This window comes from Diadema setosum, chromosome 12, assembly GCF_964275005.1.
Source record: "Diadema setosum chromosome 12, eeDiaSeto1, whole genome shotgun sequence".
Taxonomy (NCBI): Eukaryota; Metazoa; Echinodermata; class Echinoidea; order Diadematoida; family Diadematidae; genus Diadema; species Diadema setosum.
In genome coordinates, this window is record NC_092696.1 from 10660066 (window position 1) to 10678237 (window position 18172).

General features: G+C 37.5%; 1 protein-coding gene across 1 annotated transcript; it reads left to right on the top strand.

Moving 5' to 3' along the window:
• Window positions 1-1406: 1406 nt before the first annotated feature.
• Window positions 1407-11181, top strand: LOC140236026 (uncharacterized). The gene is made up of 6 exons (XM_072316004.1): window positions 1407-1547; window positions 6088-6252; window positions 8816-8898; window positions 9531-9634; window positions 10407-10462; window positions 11053-11181. The coding sequence occupies exons 1-6, from the start codon at window positions 1407-1409 to the stop codon at window positions 11179-11181; spliced, it is 678 nt and encodes a 225-aa protein (XP_072172105.1).
• The last annotated feature ends 6991 nt before the right edge of the window (window positions 11182-18172 follow it).

The window sequence follows — 18172 nt, forward strand, 5'->3', positions numbered from 1 at the left end:
CACATACTTTGGCGATAAAGATTGACTGAAGTAAAAATAAAGTGAATTAAAAAAAAAAGACAACTTAACTGCCACAAAGGTTTGCTCAAACAGAAACGAAAAAATAAAATCATGCAATTACACATTTTTTTTTTCCTGTAGAAAGATCGACGTCTGTGAATTTTTTATCTTTATTCTCGCCGGCGAATAAAACGGAAGACAACTATTTAAGTCATCGCAGTGTACATTGTAATGATGACCAATTTATAGGCAAAATAAATGCGACTATAATCCCACCCCAGTCAGATTAAAGGGACTGTACAGTACTGGTTGAGGTGGGGATTCATGTTTTGAACATTCCTAAGTGATATAAGGAGAAACCTCTTATGAAATATGAAAGAGCGTGTAATTTTAAGGATTCAACATTTATTTGATGAATATTGGTTTTCAAATGGCTGAGATATCCCCAAAAAAGTGATAATAAAAGGCGACAGGCCACACCTTTTATTAGGATCTCTTTGTTTCTCCTTGTTTTTGGATATCTCAGCCATTTCAAAACCATTTTCATCAAATAAACTTTTGATACCCCTTAGAATTGCATGCTCTTTGACATCTCATAGAGTGGTTTCTGAATATCTCGCAAAACGTTAAACGCTAAATCCTCACCTTGACTAGAACTGTACACACCCTTTAATACTCTTCTACTGAATTAAATCAAGATGTAGAAAATCACTCAAAGGCAAAAAACTTAGCATTATTCATTTTAATGCATGAAGCGTGTTATAGAACTACTATAGTTTTCATTCTTACCTTATACGTGCCTGTATGTTGCTTTGTCCTATGTTTCATCGTGGAACGTTGAAATTACAATAGTTAGAACGTACATTGCCGGTACATTGGACGGAATAAATCCTTCACGGAGTACTCTTCCCATAATAACGATAATAATAATAATAATAATAATAATGATAATAATAATAATAATAATAATAATAATAATAATAATAATAATAATAATAATAATGATAATGATAATAATAATGATAATAATATGGTAATACAGTGTACTCTCGTTATTACGAATTCCTCGGGACCGGCGGTTTTCTTTCGTTTTATCGAAATTTTGTTATATCTCAATAGTATAATGTATAATGATTGTATAGATGATAATTTTTGGACCTGAATGTTGATTTCATTGTAATGACAATTTCGTCATAACCGTTTTCGTGTAACGGGAGTGCACTGTAGCATCGTAACACATGATATGATGAAAGTTTATTATATGCTTTTTTATTCTCTTCTTGGATTTCATGATTTAATTTTTCATCAGATCGTTCGCTCTGAGTCCAGGGGACGAAGACGGCAGAAGTCCCCCATCATCTTAAAACCTGGTTTGCCCTCACCGGTCCTGGCGAGAAGACTCCATGATGGAAGCGCTAACGGTGCCACCCTTGCAGCCCATGGGGCGCAAGCGGGCCAACTCCAGGGACGGCGTCCCCCAGCTCACCACAAAAAGCTCCACAGACCTGCTTCCCATCGAAATGAGACTCGGGACCAGTAAGGAAGCGGTGAGTTTTAGGGTTTAAATACAATTTCAACTGAAGCGATCATTTTCTTTTTCTGAGAGAGACATCATCCCCCACTCTCCCCCCCCCCCCCCAGCTAGAGTAGTTTGCACAATGAAGTAACCGTTTCAATGAAATCAGACAGAAACAAAGTTAGAAAGTTATACGGAGCGCCGACGTTTTCATGAACCATAGATAATAGTCGCTATCACATATTCTGCTAATTAAACAGGTGATGATATCATCTCTTTACATTTTTTTTCCCACCGAATCTAAAAAACAAGCCCAAAAAAAAAACCCAACAAAACATATCACGATATCATTCTTCATCTCATTAGTCAGCCTCAAATGCCAATATTGGAAAACAAAACTCAAAGATGAATGATCAATATTTAATATAATTGAAGAAGGTTTACGCGACTAAAGTGGCCGAAGCAGCGTGCATTTCAATCCTTCAGTAGTTTTCCGACTCGTAGCCTCCGAGATGACATGGCAAACCCTCACAAAGTGAAGTGACATACAAACATTTCATTCACTTATTCAAGCGACGTAGTGGCTCAGTGACTAGTGACACCGACCCTCATTCTTGAGGTATACCTATAAAGTTCGAATTTATGGAAAGCACCGGTTCACCGCAAGTCAAGGCACTTCATGTATTGATTGATTGATTTGGATTTATTTCCACTTGGTGCTAAAAAAATCCCACCAAACACTGTGTTACAATAATTATTACGATACAACTACATTCTGTATTTTTTGACGTTTAAAAATAATTGAAACGTATATTCTACTGACATATACATTTGCAACAAAGAGTAAATAAGTAGTAATCATACCCACCAAAGTGGGGGAGCCTGCAGCTTGTATTACTAATATAGGCCCCCGAAAATTGTAGCACAGCTGTTCAGAGGGGATTTAAAGCCTTTCGTTGTTAGCTGATGATGATTTTCTTGGCATGACATGTTTTGTACACTGTCCTATATTCTTTATTGAAAATGAAAATAAATGAAAATAAATGAAACGAAATGAAATCAAATGAAATTAAATTGTTTAAGTTCGTTATACTTGTTTCTTTGCGGCTACATAGTGTGTAGGATATATTATCTACAACTCAATCCTTTCTGAAAGTCCACTATAAAGTTCGTGTAAGTCGACAAAGGAACGTTGGATGAATTTAGAGGGTTTTTTTTTTTATTATTCATGTGCATAACAATGTCGCAAAGACACCAGAACAGTTCGACTTGCTGGAATGAATTATTCACGATAAGATGAGTGATTGAATGTGAACATCTCGTTTTGCCGAAAGAATTTAAAATTTATAACATCTCAGGCATGATAGACCACAGAGCGATGAAACTCTTCAACAAACAAAATCAAGAAAGGGGGAAAGAGAGAGCGAGAGAGAGAGAGAGGGGGGGGAGATGGAAAGGGAGGGAGATCGAGGGAGAGCGAGAGAGAGAGAGAGAGAGAGAGAGAGAGAGAGAGAGAGAACAGATGCACTTGTTGTTGTTTTTTTTTTTTCCCTCTCCCTTTTTCCGGTTTGAGTGCGCTCATGAACAACTCGATTAAAATGCGCTTTCGGAAACCTACTATCGGGTTCGCGCCATGAATATTTCACAAGCACCGAACCCACATCTCACCTTAACGAATGAGTTGAGTGTCAGATTTCGCAGGACTGTTCCTATACTGGAGTGCTGCTCAGAATCCTTAAGCGGGACTCGTAGTGGTTTCTATTTTATCTCATAATAATTGATTTTTTTTTTCTTCTTCAAATATCTTCATCTTTTCATCAAAATATAGACACCTCTGCATTTTCACTGGATATATATTTTACTTTGGAGAAGGAGTAGATGGAAATGGGGACATTTCACTAAATCTGCACAGAATCTACCAGTATGTAAGAAAATGCCGATTTCGAGAGAGAACCAAAAACTGTAATTTTCCAAAATATGCTGCCACTCTCAGAATCAGCTGCAAATTTTTCAATTAAACGACTTCCAAAAATCTGCTTAAACAATTATTGTTATTTTAATTATTATTGCTGATTTGTCATTCCTGCCGTCATTATTTTCAATGTTACTTATTTGATCATACATACATGAGCAATTGTATATGAATACATAATGGTCAGCTATGAACATTAACGGGACTAAATAAAGGAGAAGCTGCACTGTCAATTATGAAACATTGACAATGAATGGTAAAATTATAACGTGAGTTTCAGCACCAAACATGATGTCTATATGGCGTGAAGACTTTAATCCAGTTATTAACTGTAGCGGACACTTTTATGGTCTCAAAATTAGAAGCGACATTAGATATAGCGAGAGTAATATACAAAAAAAAAAATGAAAGATAGCAGATTTTTCGGCTGGAAATTGTTGGTAGCTTACCTTGAAGGAGATTCGTCTCCAAATATCACACACGAGTTAACGCATGGAATGCTATGAAACTGTCTGCTCCAATCTTTTATTACTGTCAGGAAAATCTCTTATAAGGGCACTCCAGATGAGCTATTGTGAAGAACACATGAAAGGCAGTCAATAAAGAGGTGCACCTCATGATAATAATAAAAGACAACGACTACAAGAAAAAGGCAGAGATATCGTGGCTTCTTAGTACTCGTGTATCACATTAGCCTGTAGTCCCTAGTCTGTGCAACTATTATAATAAATGTCTCACAACTAGAACGTTGGTAAAGTATTAACTAGTATAGGTATGATACACGCTATTCACCGTTGATTTTCGTCGTGTAGCACATTGTCTACTTAACACGCCCGTCCAAGAATGGACAAATCACTTCTAAAATATATCAAAATATCTCTCTCTTTCTCTCTCTCCTCTCTATCTCTTCGTCTGTATCTCTTTATATATCTATCCATCCATCCATCTATCCATCCATCTATCTATTCCATCTATCTATCCATCCATCTCTATCTATCTATCTATCTATCTATCTTGCAACATATAGGCAAATGCGAAAACAATAATGTATTTTTGATTTTGGATATCAGCGACAACCAAGCACGGATAGAACAGATGACGATTATAAACGTCCTGGAATTGTTTCTTTCGTATAAAATCGTCTGCATTGAATCTTGATTTAATTCTTTAATACTGCTATTCTATTTGAAGAGGAAGGTTTAGAGTGTTTTTTCCTGAGGTTTCTGCGTTTGTGTGAGCCAGAAACGGTGCTTGCCCGTATTATGTTTGACCAAGAAGATGGCGACGACTCACGTTTCCTCGTGGAGGAATGGACAAACACAAGGCAATGACGAAAGAGAAAAAGCGGGCAAAATCTTTTGCCAGATGGTCTCTTGAGCCCACAATGAATCGTGACGGAATAATGGACGGTTGTCAAGATGCAATGGTCACCATGGCGACCAGTCAGTTCAACGATCTCGCTCGCCACTCAAGTAACATAATGCGCTTTTCCATACACTGAGATTTGAAAAGGGTAAAAAAAAAAGCCTCAACAAACAACCAATGTGGATATTTATGATCAGAGTACGCTCACACTAAACGTACAATGACCCTTGGTTATTGGAATCGTTCATGCTGCCTTTATCGTCCGAGTGTTGTTTGTTTCTTTACATATGCATAAGTGTTATCTATAGATTTGCAGAGGGTGGGTGAGATGAGACGAGGAATGTTTACAGAAGCTGACCATTGGTAGGGCCAACCATGGTTGCCATGGTAACCACAATATGTAAGAATTTTCGCCTGTTGTGCCTGTTGTTTCGCCTGTTGTGTGGTAAATGAACGTAGGCTTGTCATACGAATTCCAGATCGTACAGATTACTGACGTACACACTTTTAATGTAAAAAGAGTTGTGGTGTGTCTTATAATCATGCCAGATTAAAGATGGTGCAGAATCAGAATCGAAACAATGTCTACACACATAATCTACACACACAATAGTCACACCCTAATAAGAAACACTCATACATACCTGATATATCATAAATATCCAGTTAATATCAGTATATCAAGGAAAATACTGTAGATGATTAGGTCTATAAGAATGATAATAGCAGTTACAGTGACTATAATTAATAAAAGCTATGATGGCAATTATTAGAGTAGTTGATTCAATCTTGAAGATAAATCTTCATTCACTTTATGAGAAGGAGAATTGTAATAAATTTTCTTATAAAGAAGTTGTCTTATTTTCGCGTTGAATATGATAATTGACACCATTTGATTTGTATTGTTGATTTCTTTCGCCCACTGATGATTGAATTTGGCTGATAGCGTTCGTTCGGATGCAAAGCTTAAAGCTTTTGCTCAAAGTCCAAACACCTGATGGAGCTCTGCGTGGGCGAAACTCCGCTGGTTTGATCGTCCCCACCTCCAGAAAGAAGCGGATCTTCCGTATTGATTGAACCCTTGCAAACACGATGAATCTTGAAAATACGGCACACTTCAACTTCTAGCGGGAATAGTAGATTGCCTTAAGCCGGTAGTCTTGTAGCAATTTAATCAATTTTTCGTGAACCAAGAAAACCTGACTACATAGGACTTGACCTTCTTCTTCCCCAGCAACCACACGCCATCGTCAAACAGCGACAAGTGCAACGTCTGGAGGTCCCCGGGGAGCCCGCCCGACGGAAGTCATCAACAGACATCGAGCAGCAGCGCAGAGCGGCGGAGCATCACTTCGAGCAGAGCGGCGCCGTAGAGGGCGGTATATACATTAGGTGCTCGGTAAGCAACTTCATAAACAAAAATTATAATGGTTAAAAATAATCCCCTGCAGGTCTAGGAAATCAATTGCTTCTGACAAACCGTACACTAGCAGGTCAACGAATTCCATGGCAAAATTGATGGCTTAACGACACTTTAGTAATGAACGTTCGATGGCATTTACGTCAACATGCATTATATTATTAATAGGTATAACATTCACCTCAAGAGGTACAAATGGATATAGGCCTATTTTGATGTTTTTGGTTAGGATTCCCAGTAACAATAAATTAAATCAAACTGGCTGACCGCATCTTGAGAGAGAGCTTTTGGAAATCTTATGGATAAGAATCACCCGCCCCTTTAAAAAAAATCCCAAACCACTGCAAATGCACTGTATTCTATGTTGTATGCTGAAAGTCATGATAAAAACACATGAATTTATGAAGTTACAAAAATACATGGTCCTATTGATCAAGCCAACGTCACCACACTATTGTAAAGTCTGCCACATGTAAATTGCTGATAAAGTTTCAGAACATCGATAAGTCAATAATAATGTTACATCTCGATTATGAATATTCTGCTCATTGTCCTGATTCTAAACTTTCCAATCATCTACGATATTTTATATCCATTTAGCTAATAAACCAAATTTCAAAAGCCTATAAATGTTAAGAAAGCGGGCCATCAACATTTATTTCATCAGAAGGGTCAGATTTAAAGTTTACATGAAAATAAGCTAGCGGATTTTGAGCACGTTTGTTACGGTCATAAAGTGTAACTCGGTCTTAAAGTGTAACTCAATGCCTAGGCTATATGAAAATTTATCAAGCGCCGGTGATGCGGTCGCGCACACATAGTCCTCTGTGTTGGCACACGTACCGCGGCGGTAATCTCAGGGGAAAGAAATAAAAACAGAAGTAAAGGGGATAAAAGAAAAACACACAGGAAGGTACAGTTACAGTGCAAAAAGTCCGGTGTTAAATATGAAACACCGAGCTGGTGTTAAATTTCCGGTACTCATTCATGGTGTTAGATTAACACTTCCGGGTGTCATTTCAAAATTTAAAATTGTTTTTTGAATAGTTTCTTAGTTACTGCACTTCTTGTTAATTTTGAACTTCAACAAGACGATAAAGAATTTTCCGATAAAGTACTTGATCTTTGAAAAAAATATGTGAATACATTTACACCACAGTAACACCAGTTGGTGTGGTCCCCTATTGAAGCTGGACGGGTCTTATACCATTGAAATTAACACCACCAATATCAAATCAACACCGTGCGGTGTCATTATTGAATTAACTCTAGCGCAGTGTCAAAAATATCACCAGCCACAGTGTCAAATTAACACCACGAAGTGCCAGGCGAACACTTTTTAACACCGTCACAATACATTTTCTACACCTGTGGGTGTGGTCCTCTTTTGAAGCTTGATCGGTGTTAGATTTAACACCCATGGTGTTAAATCTAACACCGATGTTTTTACAGTGTAGAAAAAAAGGAAAAAGAATAAGGAAAGAAAGAGAGAGAAAACAACAACAACAAGGAAGCGTAAAAAAAAATATGCAGGCGATACAATGCTAACATACCGTAATTATTGTTGACTTCAGAATCAATGTATTAAAGATATAGGGAGAGGGATGCAGACTGGGCAATACGTTCAATACATAAAAAGAAGGAAAACAAGAAGAAGAACAACAAGAGCAAAAACGACAATAAAGAGAACCAAGCTATTACGACTTTTCATAATTTGGTCGTTTGTTTGTCTGATTTATTTTTTTCAACATAATTCTTTACATGAATCAAAATGCCTTTCAGCAATATCTTAGAAAAAAATGAAATTATAATAAATATGATTTAAAGGAGATTAATAAATCTGCATATTAATTCTATTACCAAAATATGTCGTATAAAATTTGTGAGTATTTTAAGCGAGCAGACGACAGAGAGAACTGGCTGATAACGTGCTCAAAACCACGGGTGGTTAGGGAGCAGGCGACAGAAAGATTGGGCCCATAAATTACTATCCAAAACCACAGGTGGCGCTCGATATGCAACTGACACATTTTTAGAAGCTTAGGCACCGAGTTACACTTTTAGACCAAATACATTTTAAGACCGTAACACACGTTGGATCCGTTGAAAGAGCAGTTAACAGTTTGGTTCATTTAAAGCTATCGAGAGTAAACTTTCAATTGCAATTCAGTCATAGGCTTGAAATTCGTACACAAGGGAATGATGACTTTGAATTTTCAGGTTGTGAACAGAAATCAAGTTAGTTTCTGATTTCTCATTAAAATCAACGTTGTCTGAAGTTTGTTTTAATCAGCTGTGAAAATGGTGGCATATTTCAAGCGTGGGCCTAATAATGGTAATGTTGACTAAAGTGAAATTCATGGAAACGAAATGGCCAATGGAGGTTTACAAACTCTACCGGAAAATAAAACCCTTGGCTCTGCAAATATACAAATAACTGTTTGCAATTATTATTCTGCTGTATCTGCATTGATGAGCTAGAAAATGCAATTCCACTCTTTTCTTTGAGTTTATTTGTTTATTTGTTTTCTTTCTTGCCCAGCTAAACGACATGGACACGTTTGCACAGCTGAGTACAGCTGCTTCCCGTTCTGGAGTTCCAACAGAAACCGCCAAACTTCATGGGTACAGCATTTGGCTTCCTGGCATAAATTTTGATATCATCTTTAGGCTACATAAACGATTCGTGTGTACTAGACAAGCAAGTAGAATATTTCTCTTCATGAGAGGGATGGTATAGTTTTGGTTTGAGATGGGGATTCAGGTTTTAACTTTTCACGAGATAATTAGAAACCTCTTATAAAGTTAAACAGCAAACGATTCTAATTGGTGGAATTTGGTTTTGAAGTGAGTGAGATATCTCCCCCCCCCCCCCAAAAAAAAGCAGAACAATTAAAGTGGTTTTAATAACCTTTCATTAGAACCTCTTTATTTTCGGATATCTCAGCCATTTCAAGATGCTGAGATTTCTTAGATTCTTAGAATCGTATGCTCACAATACTCATGTACTTGGAAAGTGGTTTCTGATTATCCCACAATAAGTTAAAACCTGAATCCCCATCTCAGCTAAAACTATGCCATCCCTTTAAATATGAGAAAGTTGGAATCTAACTTTCAACATTCACATAACCGATCTCATTCCAGCAGTCCTATAAACACTTTACAACATATAATTATATACATATGCAGTATATATGTAATTCTAAGTTGAAAAGGAGAAAATGACATGTTCGTATTCTTGCCCTTGATTACTGCAGCGTCTCTCGCTCCGCCCAAGCCAGAGATAACGGTCGGCAGACAGCCGCGCTGCGCCTCGGTACGATGCTGCTTCAGACGCCGTTTGAAATTCTCGCCGACGAAGGTAAAGAGACTCACAGGACTGAAAAATACCGACAGCGTTTACTATCAATGGAAAGTACATTTGCAAGTAGGTGACATGGGATTGCTTTAGTAAAAGTAGTCAAACGATGTCAGTACTACCCCTTGATATCATACAAGCAATGATGTACAGTAAGGACTGTCGCTTAAAAACAAAGCAGGATAATTTGAGTGTCAGTGACCATGTAATGCTCTATACAAAAATGATCTAGCCGTTCGATTATTTAGACCGAGTTGATGCGACATTCACATTGTGAATACCTTGGATATTAGTCTCGTCCGAGTCTTGAGGTAATTTCGCTGCAGAATTGAATGATCTTTCTGTTATCAGCAAATTGGCAATGCTGGATTTGAATGCGAACTCGGTATATCATATTGGAGAAAAATTAGATGGAGGTGCTGATATTCATTGAATCTCTACAAAATCAGAATCACCTTAAGATTACCAACCTGACGCAGAAACATTAACTGTAATCTTTTAAAGTGTGTCGCAAATTTATGGATCAGTAAATTAAGGCATGAAGAGGTTTTTGATAATTGTGCAGCCGAAACATCCCTCATACTATACATGACCAAATGTTCAGAATTCATATGAAAAGATTAAGAAAAAAAAAGTATTCTGCCATTTACATGACAAGTGATGAACGTCAAAACTTCTCATAAAAAAAAAAACCAGCATGAGACATCATCTGGGGATTGATGGGGTGTGGAGAGGATAGAAGGTGATTTTTGTCTTTTTTACGTCTTTCCAGCAGCAGGTGATGGAAAAGGTTTGCCAGTCATAGGAATGGATGTCTTGCGAAAATGTCGAGTAAGTATTTGACCAGAAATACCATCTTCTTCCCGTTCTCTTTTCGTCTTTGTTTTAACGCAAAGTGAAAAAAAAAAAGAATACTCAGAAATAGGAAAAGGAAACCATAAAAAAAAAATGATGCCAAGCGTGACGACATATATGGGAAAGTGCAAGTGCCGATTATTGTGATCGCAATCATAATTAGATTCACCAAAAGGATTGACAATTTTGTATTAAAAATATGCGTAATCTCATTTCAGCTTGTTTTCAATTCAATTCATTCAATTCAATTCATTTATTTTCATTCTTCTTTTTCCAATAAAACATAACACATAATAAATCTTGAATTACATCATAAACATAAACATTCGACTTTGCAAAAGATGAATGAAACAGATGAACAAAAGATTGCATACTGGCAAAAAAGTACAAAGTTATGCTTCAGTTGAGAAAAAAGAAAGAACTGAGAGGTGCACTAAAAAGCGAGCTTATATGTTATGAACCACTCCTTTACTTCAGCAATTTACTTTAGCAATGATGATCAGTTTTGCTCTGAAATGAAACGTTACGTGTTTTATTCCCCTCCTGTTTGCTTTTTTCTGGGGCAGTGTGTGATCGACCTCGACCGGTCCATTCTAAGAGTGGGAGGGGCTTTAGGAGGTACAATCCCTCTCCTCTCGGAGGACGATGTGTTTCACGATTCCAGGTTGGTGCGGTCCAAATCATCACTGATATGACACAGGGACGTATCGCAACAAAGGACGCAACCACTCTCGTTCGGGGGTGTTCGTCAGACATAGCGAATTGCTCATCCATCTGGAGCGGTTGGCCGACATGGAACATCAGCACGTGACAGAGATCAAAAACGTTTCCATTGACGCCCATTTCCCCCAGCCTGCAAGCATCGAATTGTTGTCCATCATTCTCCAAGTCATTATTTAAGGATGACGTGTCAACTGTCATTGGACGATCGGTCATTTCAAAACAATGCTTCAATTTGCCTTTTTTCCACTCCCGCTGCAGTTCTTGCAATTGCATCTTGTACAGTTATCAACGTTTTCACTGTATTTAAAAGTTTTGCTTTGCCTTTGATCACATGGCGCATGGAACACGTACATTTTGTCTTGACTAAGATGGGTAGAGCTCATTAAGCAAATGCCCGGATACCCCTTCAGAAACAATGATGAGTTTAATCTTGTGCAGTGACAAATCTATTTCTTTATCATATCATTAATTTATTTGACGGGTGATTTGTCGGTTTTCCGGAGAGAACACGTTTACTACATAAAGCCAGATGATTATGATATATTCACCTAACACCTCCTCCTCCCCCCCCCCCCCCCGAATGAGTTATATCTTTTCGAGTAAGAGGCAGATAGGTTGCTTTACCTTCTAATTGCGTCTGGGGTTCTGATAGAGAGCAGAGCGATATAATGTCAGCACAATGATGTAAGCATTAGCACCACGCCGCTTGCTCATAGGAAGAAAGCCAGCTCATGATATTACTATTGCATTTTATCACAAAAAACTTTAACGCGTCAAAATTATAAAAACTTGGGGGGGGGGGAGAAAAAAGGTGGAAATGCTGACTTTTTATCCTTTCATCTCGTCCGACTTTTAAAAACTACTTAATAGACTTGAAAGAAATGAGAATATGAATAAAGAATTAACAACTTCATTGCTTCTTCTTCTTGTTATTGTTGCACTGTGTTGAACTGTTTCATTATCCCTTTTCCTCCAAAGGAAAACAAAATGTTGATTGATTTATGTCTTGCAGAAATTTTAGTACACGTGTATCTAGTATACTCCGGTGTCAATTTGTCTCTGCGATGAAAACGGACCTTTTACACGAGTGCCTCCGCCAACCAAAATTTAAAAAACAAAAACAAAGCAAAACCCAAACATTACGGATGTAATTATACAATTCCAAACTCGTCAAAATTGACTGATTTAAAGTGTACTTTGCTGAGAGGCCTGAAAATAAATTCTATATGAACTTGTCAAACTATCATGATGTCATGGTCCAGTTAGAGCATGATTATTGTGTTGTATATAGGAAAAATACTTGAATTAACATTGAACAAAGGGTTCATACATTTTTTTTTTGCAAATGCATTTCTACAAGGTGTGAATAATCATTCTTGTGTCTATTTTTACTAAACTGCTTTCATTTCGATCACATTTTCTATTACTCTGCACTAGCATTATCTCACTATTTTGTCGTATTACTCATTATCAACCCTTCCAACTTTCTTTATCTTTTCTGCTCATTTTGACCAGTATTTCTCTTCTCCACTGTGGAAATGTATTCGTTTGTTTGCGTACACTGCCAACACTGTAAATACTTTAACTCTAATGTTAGCTTTTAAATCTGTGTTTTTGTCATTGATAAAGAACAACAACAACAACAACAACAACAACAACAAAATATAATTATAATATGGCATGTATATGATAAAAATTATACTACATGTATATATGGTTAAATAAATTCACACTTGCCGATCAGGTTTTGGTTGAAATTGAATTCTGATTTCTTGCAAGTGGCTGCTGAAAAGTGACGAATGCTTGTATATAAAGCAGACAATCAGAGAACGGAGGGTAAAACAGCATAGGCACAATGATGATGAAACTCCAATCATGCTTCAAAAGACACAACTGCAGCTACCGAGGGATGCGTCCAGCTCTGGTCCCAGGTCACCTCCGCCGTGTCTATGTCTAGAAGTGAAGAGTTTTATCCCGAAACGAGCTAAATCCATTTTTGTAATGTTGAGATATTTGTGATTAAAGCTGCTATTTAAAAAAAAACAAAAACAAAAACAAAAAACGAAGAAAATAATAAGAAAAGGAAGGATATTTTTTAATCATAACTTCTAGAATATTTCTTGTTATGTTACAAGTGAGGTATTACTGGAAAGGCTTAACTTTGCTCTGATAATGGACATGATTTGAAATGGTGCTTAGCTCATTTTGCAATAAAACTCTTCAAGTCACAAAGGTACTGGAAGTAACTAAGTAGACCTGAGTCTGGGTGCAAGAGGCTAAAACTTGTTTACCGTCAGCACATCATTATTATTATTATCATCATCATGTTTATCATTATTACTATTATCATTATATGCCCTATATTGAGGGTGTTGAATCCGAATCTGGATGATGCAACATTTGCTTCCTCGAGGGTTTTGAGATATACACGATGGCTGCCAAAATCTGATATTTCTCTAGTTTTCGCTCAAAAATAAGGGTTAAAAAAAACTGGAAAGAAAAGTGAGGGTTTTCATCTTACTTTGAGAAAACAAATAAAAAAAGTATCTTATGCAAAAAATACTTATTTTGAATATCTCAAAACCCTAAGGGGTTCAAGAGCTGCGAGACACAGATTCGGATCCCGCACCCTCAAAATAGAGTCAATCATCAAATCTTTTCAATTTTTCACCATTTGTAAGGAAATATATGGGAGTTTCAATGTTGCGCGGCCATCTTGACAATCTCAAAATCCCAAGTATACAAAAGTTGCAGCATCTAGATTCGGATTCAACACACTCAAAGTAAGATAAGACCTTCATTACATTTTTGTTTCCAATTTATTTCACCATAAAGACAATGATGATTTGGGCGGCTATCATGGTGGTCATCTTACATATCTCAAAACCCTCTAGGATGTATTTGAATAGTTGCATCATCTAGATTCGGATTCAGCACCCTCTAAAATAAGGAAAACCCGTTGATAACACATTGGGCAGATGGAAAAACAAGGTTAGGCTCAAAATAAGACTTGGGCAACAAGACTCTACTACAAGACTCTTACTACTCCCGTTATAACGAACATGGTTATAACGAAATTCATGTTACCAAAAAGGTACAAACTCTGGTTCCAAATTATAATTCCAAATTAACTCTGGTTCCATATTATTATATCTGCATATCTCCACATACACTGTATTTTTTCTGTTCGATTATACACGTACAACATGTACAATGTAACAAAATTTTGAAAGAAAGAAAACTGCCCGTCCCGATGAATTCGTTATAACGGGTGGGAGTCGCCTGTAGCAATATATTTTTGCGAAAACATGCAAAAAAAAAAAGAAGAAAAAAAAAAGAAGAAGTGTAATTCCACAACTCCCTTACATACACTCATATCAATATAATTCGTCTTTACGTTTCTAAGCTCTTTCACTGATATACTTGTCTATGTCATTACGTTGCAGCAGGTCATGTATACGGGGGGAAAAGAAGTACTGTGTGACGCACTGTTTACTGTAAACTTGAGATGATTAAGATTAAACTTGTCAAAAGAGATCGCACGGAAGTCAGTATGGATGCACAGGACAGAGATACAGTGTATACATTAAAAATAATGCATGTACTTTATTGAAAAAGCAACCAAAACTATAGGCGTCATGAAGAACATAATACATCTGTACATAACAGTGTATAATCTCTCTTTTTACAATTAACCTCTGTTTAATTACATAAGTAGAGGCTTGCGATATTTGATGACGGAAATTCTGACGCATGTCTGCAGTCATTGGCGGCATCCGTCGACATATTGAAGAATATCATAAAACATAATTCATACATTGTTTATGTATACATGACTTTATATTTAATATCAAATTACAGGTATACTATAAACGCACTTAGATTGCAATTAAACGTACCTGTGATTTCTGTCAGTGGGTCATCAAAGTCTGTCCAGAACACAGTCTGGTGAAGATTATTCAGCATTTCAAGGGACACCTAAAACATCTGTCGAATTACTGGTATGCGAATGTCGAATCAGGGCGGCATTCCATGAAGCACTTTGGTCGGACATTTTTCTGACAAACTGTTACACACTACTGAAATCCTTGCATCTGATTGGCTGAGAGCAAATTTGTCCGACAACTTTGTCTGTCAAAATGCTTCAGGAAATGCCCCCCCAGATGCATCACACAAGCTTATATTTATTACACTTAGTGGTATGTTCGATTACCTTTGACCTTAAAGGTGAAGCTAGTTCCACTATTAAACATCATCCAATATTTTGATCACACATATGTGTTGAACCGGTGTACAATTGCAACTGATTGACAAATTGCCCTACATCGACGTAAATAAGCACTGAATTGATCAGTGTTTTAGTAGTAGCCATGATAAAAAATCATGGGCGTACATACTCGAGCAGGATTCGAACCCACGACCTCCTGATCACCGGACAGGCGTCATCTCCACTAGACCACCGAGCTTTCGCCCGACAGCAAGTGTTGGTTCTAATCCTTATAGCATGCAGCGGGTACTGCTTTGTTATTCAAATTTATGAAGTTCTTCCGTCGAGATGTTTTCATTGCAACTGATTGACAAATTGCCCTACATCGACGTAAATAAGCACTGAATTGATCAGTGTTTTAGTAGTAGCCATGATAAAAAATCATGGGCGTACATACTCGAGCAGGATTCGAACCCACGACCTCCTGATCACCGGACAGGCGTCATCTCCACTAGACCACCGAGCTTTCGCCCGACAGCAAGTGTTGGTTCTAATCCTTATAGCATGCAGCGGGTACTGCTTTGTTATTCAAATTTATGAAGTTCTTCCGTCGAGATGTTTTCATTGCAACTGATTGACAAATTGCCCTACATCGACGTAAATAAGCACTGTACAATTATTTCCATTTTATTTCCATTTTAGTTTGTAACCAGATAAACGAATGGACATTATTCTGGGAATGTGTGGTATAAACTGGACCCAAAGTGACATTGATAAAGCAGCGATTCATATGCATTTAGAGGGAATTTACCACACAAAGTCCCAACAAAACTGTTGACACATTCACAATTCTGAAATGTTCCACTAAGTAAAATAAACTGGTGAAAAATATTGACACATGAGTATCCTAACATATGAGGTATGTGTGCTGCAAATTATTATTTTTTTTCTATTTCACATGTGATCACCAGAAGTTTGGTTTTCACGCAATTCCTGTCAAATCTTGTAGAGTGCCATGTCTAACAGTGCAATCCCGATTTAAAAAACACAGTTATAACAAATTTCCGTTTACAACAAAGTAAAAATTCAGGCCCCAACACTAACTGCTCTATTTTTTTTTTTATTGTTTATTTGTTCAGTTATAACAAAAGTTCAATATACCGAAAGAAAACTGCCGGTCCTGAGGACTTTGTTATAATGGGAGTCCACTCTAGTAACATCAGAGCAAAATACTCCATTCACTATGCATCTCTCCATCAGGAGGGCATAACGTCTCGCTGGGGTGACAAGACCTTGTATCTAAAATTTTGGTGAAAATTACTTTTTTGGATTAATGGTCAAATAATGGCTTAAGTGATGTCCTGGCCAAAACCCAACTGTCTTACCCCAAAAATGAAGCCACCACGGCATGTCAAAGGAAAGGCTTTCCCATTCGCTATAGAGCTTTGGCTGCCATGTTTTTTGGCTCTCCTGAACATTTGACATTTTGTAGATACGAGGTCTTGTCGCCCAAGCAATGATAAAGGCCTGGGTAGACAGTAGGAAGTCCTTGTGGTTGTACTTCAAGTACTGTATATATCGGGCAGCAGAAACTGGGAGCCTGGCTGAAAGCCTCCCATGGGAGAGGGGAGTGGAGCAAACGTTGGTTTGATGCCGGCTTCAGGGGCGAGGATGTGCTGTTAAGCATTAGGACAAGTGGAAAGGCATCAGATGCCAGAACAACTGCAGAATATCAGTCTCATAGATAACAGCAGAAAAGGGAAGCATATGAAATACTATATTTACTGAAAAAGGTACACTGTGGTGTTACCCAGTGAGCCACAAGAGCTCCTCACGTGGTGTACCTCAACTTCAAGTCCAGCCAAATTCAAAACTCCAAATGAGCCCATGGCCCTAACAAAACCTCACACTTACAAAATTGTATCAGTCACAATCACAATGTGCAAAGCAAATACTGTATCAGCTGTTATTTTTGGGAGGGTTTAATTTTCGCGAATTTCGCTAATCACAGCTGGATCGCGAATTTAACAACACGCGAAAATGACTCCATGCGCTGTGTTTATAGAGCATTAATGTAAGCGTCGGCATCGATTCGCGAAAACAACATCTCACGAAAATGTCTATGACCTCGTCATTCGCGAAAATATCTGTGCGCGAAAATAACAGCGTATACAGTAAGTCAAAGATGACATCTTAGATCTGTCTCATTAGTTTGTACATACATGCACTAGTGTGTAAAGGGGTTTTATGATATTTGTCATTTGACATCCGCAACTTTTCCTTCGATAATTTTTTTTCATTGCTAAATAAGTACAAACTCTATAATAATGCTATTCTCTTCATAATTGTTACAATACAGTGAAAATCAAGGAAGATTGAAATATATAATGTGAGACATGATTACAGGGGCATTGTCGTGTCATATAAATCACAAATGCCGGTGTGACTCGCATCAATGTTAGCAAGTCTAGAGCAAATGCAGCTTTAAATTGCCAGAGAATAATCTGCTTTCTCCTGATTGCATCCAACCTATGAAAAACCTGTCCATTTGAAGTGACTCTATTCTTTCAAAAAGTGACTACACAGGCGGATCCAGGAATTCTGTATTTAAGGGGAGGTGCCTTTACAAAATTTAAGGGGGGTGCACATGCCCCCCATTTTTCCTTTTTATTAATTTATTTTACAAAAAAATAAAGAGGGAGCACGCACGGTGCGCCCCCCCCCCCTCCCCCAGATCCGCCACTGGACTAGGACTT